This window comes from Pinus tabuliformis, chromosome 4_1 (assembly GCF_031772625.1).
Source record: "Pinus tabuliformis cultivar Carrire ecotype Pingquan chromosome 4_1, CPIR1, whole genome shotgun sequence".
Classification (NCBI taxonomy): domain Eukaryota; kingdom Viridiplantae; phylum Streptophyta; class Pinopsida; order Pinales; family Pinaceae; genus Pinus; species Pinus tabuliformis.
The window spans coordinates 262,787,742-262,789,929 of NC_142303.1; the positions used below are offsets into that span (position 1 = coordinate 262,787,742).

The 2,188-nt window shown below is 39.8% G+C and overlaps 1 protein-coding gene across 1 annotated transcript; it reads right to left on the minus strand.

Moving 5' to 3' along the window:
* Positions 1-861: 861 nt before the first annotated feature.
* LOC149175276 (secreted RxLR effector protein 161-like) lies at positions 862-1,227 on the minus strand. The gene has a single exon (XM_089421100.1). It carries the CDS (start codon positions 1,225-1,227, stop codon positions 862-864), a length of 366 nt encoding a protein of 121 aa, XP_089277226.1.
* Positions 1,228-2,188: the final 961 nt, after the last annotated feature.

Here is a 2,188-nt window from a genome sequence, read left to right on the forward strand (position 1 = left end):
TTGTGCTTGGATAGATGTACTCTCAACCACCATAGTGATCATTTTATGGCTTCTTTAGTAAGCTTGCTACTATGATGATTCTCTACATGAAGCCTATATCTACCATGGAATTCCATCTGGTCCATCACTGTAATAATCATTTTATGGCTTCTTCAATAAGCCTGCTACTATGATGATTCTCATACATAAAGCCTACAATTATCATAGGAATCCTCTTGAGCCATTCATTTGTTGCTGCATGCGTTCTTGCTAGGATGGTTAACATCAGTGCCAACATACATGCCAATACTAACACATCCACCACCAATTGTCCAACAATCTCCCCCTTTTGGCATTGATGGAAACACCATAAGATCCCCCAGAGGATAAGCATGATATTCTCTGATGCCCCAATAATATTCTCCTATTTTGATATTAATGGAAATATATACTTCTTTAGTGAACCCCCTAAACCATTGCAGCCTATTCTACCATGAGTTCCACATGTTGAGTAGTTGACACCACCTACCAAAATGAATTCATTTGGAGGGAGGAGTCACGACTCATATTTGTTGCTTGAGATATTCAAATGGTTCTCTTTCCAATGGCTTGGTAAATATATCTTCCAGTTGTTCTTTAGTGGCCACATATTCAAGTTTGATAGTGTTGATTACAACCTGTTCCCTCAAGAAATGGAACTTGATAGGAATATTCTTAGTTTTTGAATGCATCACTGGATTTTTGGAGATGTTGATGGAACTTGTGCTATGACACGTTATTGGAATGGGATCATTCAACTCTAACACTCATCCATAGAATCTGCGTACATCAGGTAGCAACAACAATATACTCTACTTCAACAGTTGATAGAGAAATGGAGGCCTATTTCTTGTTGACCCATGAAACCAAGCATTTTCCCAGGAAGAAAGCTACACCAAAAGTACTCTTCCTATCATCAAGGCTTCCAGCCCAGTTTTCATCCGTGTAGGCCTTCAACTTGAATTCTTCGCTCTTCTCATACCACAGTCCATACTTTGTTATTCCTTGAAGATATTTGAAAATCCTTTTGACATAAACAACATGACTCTCACGTGGGAATGCTTGAAATCTTGCCACAAGCCCTACTGCTTGCATGATATCTGGCCTTGAAGCTGTCAGATACAGTAAGCTTCCCATCATTGACCTGTATTTAGTCTGATTTACTGGCAGTGTACCATCTTCTTTGCACAACCTGCAACCTATAGTCATGGGTGTGCTTACTGGTTTGCAGTCTTCCAACCCAAATTTCTTCAGAGTTTCCTTGAGATATTTGGATTGGGATATAAACACTTCTTATGGAGACTGAGTAGTTTGTAGACCTAGGAAGAAGGATAGTTCTCTGATCATGTACATTTCAAATTTTTTTTCATATATTTTGCAAATTGATGTCCGAATTGTTCCATATCACTGCCAAATATTATGTTGTCCACATACACCACTACTATCAGTAGATGGTCACCTTCAGACTTTACATAAAGGTTACTATCAATTGCGCCTTTCTTAAACCCTTGTTGTTGAAGGTACTTATCGAGTCTTTCATACCAAGATTTGGGGGCCTATTTTAATCCATACAGGGCCTTCTTTATTTTGCATACGAAACCTTCATATGAGGTGAGAAGCAATCTGTTGGGTTGTGTTATATTCTTTCCACGACTAGCCCACATAGTTAATTGGGGGGTTAGAGGGGGGACGGAGCCCCCCCTTCATTACACCAATTTTGTAGCGGAGGAGGGTCACAAGGGGTTTGAGGGGTGTAGGTATCCCCTTGTATGGGGTTTGGGGCAGCGCCCCGGAAAATTTTGTTTTTGGACCCTATGTTAGGTTGGGCGGACCTACCTATGGTTTTGTGCATGATTTTCGCACATGGTTTTAGACGCGATGGTTTTCGGTCCATGGTTTTGGACACGATGGTTTTTTGGTCCATGGTATTGGATGCTTCGGCATGTATAAATATGTATTGTAACATTGAAACGAAGATAATGAAAAATCAAGCTCGTAGTCCCGGTTTTGGGATATAGGGGAAAATATCTGTGTATATGTGTTTTATGTGTTATGCTCTCGCATTGTTTATTTTCTGTGTTTTAGAATTCGTATGTAGGTAATTTTTGTATGGGGTTAAAACCTACATTTGGTATCAGAGCTATTTTGGCTTCAAGGGGACGCCTTTTTT